Source organism: Lactuca sativa, chromosome 4 (genome assembly GCF_002870075.4).
Source record: "Lactuca sativa cultivar Salinas chromosome 4, Lsat_Salinas_v11, whole genome shotgun sequence".
NCBI lineage: Eukaryota > Viridiplantae > Streptophyta > Magnoliopsida > Asterales > Asteraceae > Lactuca > Lactuca sativa.
In genome coordinates, this window is record NC_056626.2 from 17,252,164 (window position 1) to 17,254,277 (window position 2,114).

Below are 2,114 nucleotides of genomic sequence, written 5' to 3' on the forward strand. Positions count from 1 at the left end.
CCACAAACCAAAAAATCTTTTATTTTTCAACAAATTTACAAAAAGAAATACATAATATATTTTCATCATTTTTATGTTTCAATCTATAGAGCATCTCATATATAATCATATTTCAAAACAATTTCATATGAAAATACGAAAGTAAAATAATCATATAAATGTGCCATGTGGGCATGAATACATCCATATGCCTTCAAAATTACATATTTATATATACTTTTTTTAATGGATATATATATTTATATACTATATGACATACAAATATATATCATAAACCTTTCATCCATTACCAATATTACCAACAGTTTTCCCCTTTCAACTCAATTTTTTCTCACTCAGAGTTCAAGTCCAGTGTGCTTGACTTTGACTCAAAGTCAAAGTCAAAGTCGTTCACATATTGACTATTCAAATCAAACCTCTCACTACCTTTCTGTAATCTTTTACCTTGACAATTCCCATCAGAAATTGTACTCCCACTTCTTTTCCTTCCATTCCCGGAATCACCCATTCCATTCCTATCCATCAATTTCAAATCAAGATCATCGTTTTCCTTCCTTCCCCAACTCTCAGATGAAGTCAACGAGCTTTCCATTGACGACCCATTCCTAGTTTTTTTCACCTCTTTCTTTAACCTTGAATCCTCTACTTCGGTCAGCATGGATAAAGAACTCGGGCAGCCATTGTCCACCATTGAAACTAAATGAGAAAGCTCAGCTTTTGCTGCTTCAACTTCAATGGCGGATGAATTATACCCTGCAAGTGTGTCTTGTGCCTTTCTCAATACCGATTGTAAATACTTTCCTTGAGCTTCAATTCTCAGCTGTAAATGTCTTTGAACCTGAAAATTGAAAAATCCGATCGTTAGTTTACTACAGTTGTACCTCATGCATGTAAATTTGTACTTTCGGTTTTCACCTCTATTTGTTCGTGAAGTTTCCTTTGCACCTCCATTTGCATCTGTAAAGCCTCAGCAATCTTTAAGCTCCTGATACGATCAACATTCAACACTTTTATAAACTTTTCTTTCGGATTTTATATAAAGAGAATTTAAAGGTAAAAAGGTGAATTACTCGCTAATCTGATTTGGGTTTTCATCGTTATGATCGATACTCGTGATATCACTCCTATGATCATCTCCAAATTCTGTTATCAAAATCATTTGTTATTAATTAGAATGAAAAATCCAGCATTTTGGTTCAATGAATAAAGAATCAAACACGTATTTACTCACCTTCTTGAATATTTCCACTGCAAGCCGGCGATTGTTGAATCTTTCCTAATCTATATTTCTGCATAAATATACAAGAAAAACTTAGAATTGTAATAAAAATTGTTAATTTGTGAATGAATTGAGGCTAAAAGTACCTGTAAATGACTCTTTAGGTGGTACAAAGTAAGCCCATGAATACCCATTACTCTCATCAAAGATTTTGGTGTCGCTTCTGTAAGTGAAAAAAGATCGAAACTTTATGAAAACCCAACAACAAGATTTTATAAAAGAAGGTAATTTTGAGTAGAAACTCACTCTCTGGGCCTCCGAGTTGACTGACTGAGTCAACGAATCGTTGGTGAAGTTCAGAAGTCCATTTGAGTCTAGGCTTAGCATCACTGGATAAAACCAAATTCACTTCTTGATTTTGAATATTCTCATGAGCCATTTTTTTCAGTTTCTGAAATAGATAAAGAACAGAAGAAGTAATGAAACATAAAATAGGATTGATTCTTTATGAATTGAAGACTTGTTGTGTCTGAAATATGTGGCAGATGAGTGTAAGTCTTTTATAAATGGGAGAGGGGGGGTAGGGGGGGGGGGTGAGGTAGGGGGGGGGGGGGGGTTGGTTGATCTCACTCCATATCAGGAAACACCAGTGGGGTAATGTAAGGTGAGGGAATATATGCTCTCATGAGCTGTGTGTCTCTTACCTTTCTCTCAATTCACATTTCATTATCACCCACAAAACAAAACAAAAGAGAGAAAAAAAATAAAGTATTTTTTTATTCATTTTTCCTTTTGACTTGAACGGCATGAAGAGAATCTTTAATGGTGCAAAAACAAAGAAAGCAAAACACAGTTCCATTTGGAGTCTTAAAAGCAGCGAAAAAAGTGCATGATT

The 2,114-nt window shown here is 34.4% G+C and overlaps 1 protein-coding gene across 1 annotated transcript; it reads right to left on the reverse strand.

Moving 5' to 3' along the window:
- Positions 1–266: 266 nt before the first annotated feature.
- On the reverse strand, positions 267–1,764 carry LOC111880069 (myb family transcription factor PHL8). Its single transcript, XM_023876482.3, has 6 exons — positions 1,526–1,764; positions 1,366–1,442; positions 1,232–1,289; positions 1,071–1,143; positions 916–985; positions 267–838 (listed from the first exon to the last, which is right to left on the reverse strand). Exons 1-6 carry the CDS (start codon positions 1,656–1,658, stop codon positions 332–334), a joined length of 918 nt encoding a protein of 305 aa, XP_023732250.1. The 5' UTR covers positions 1,659–1,764; the 3' UTR covers positions 267–331.
- Positions 1,765–2,114: the final 350 nt, after the last annotated feature.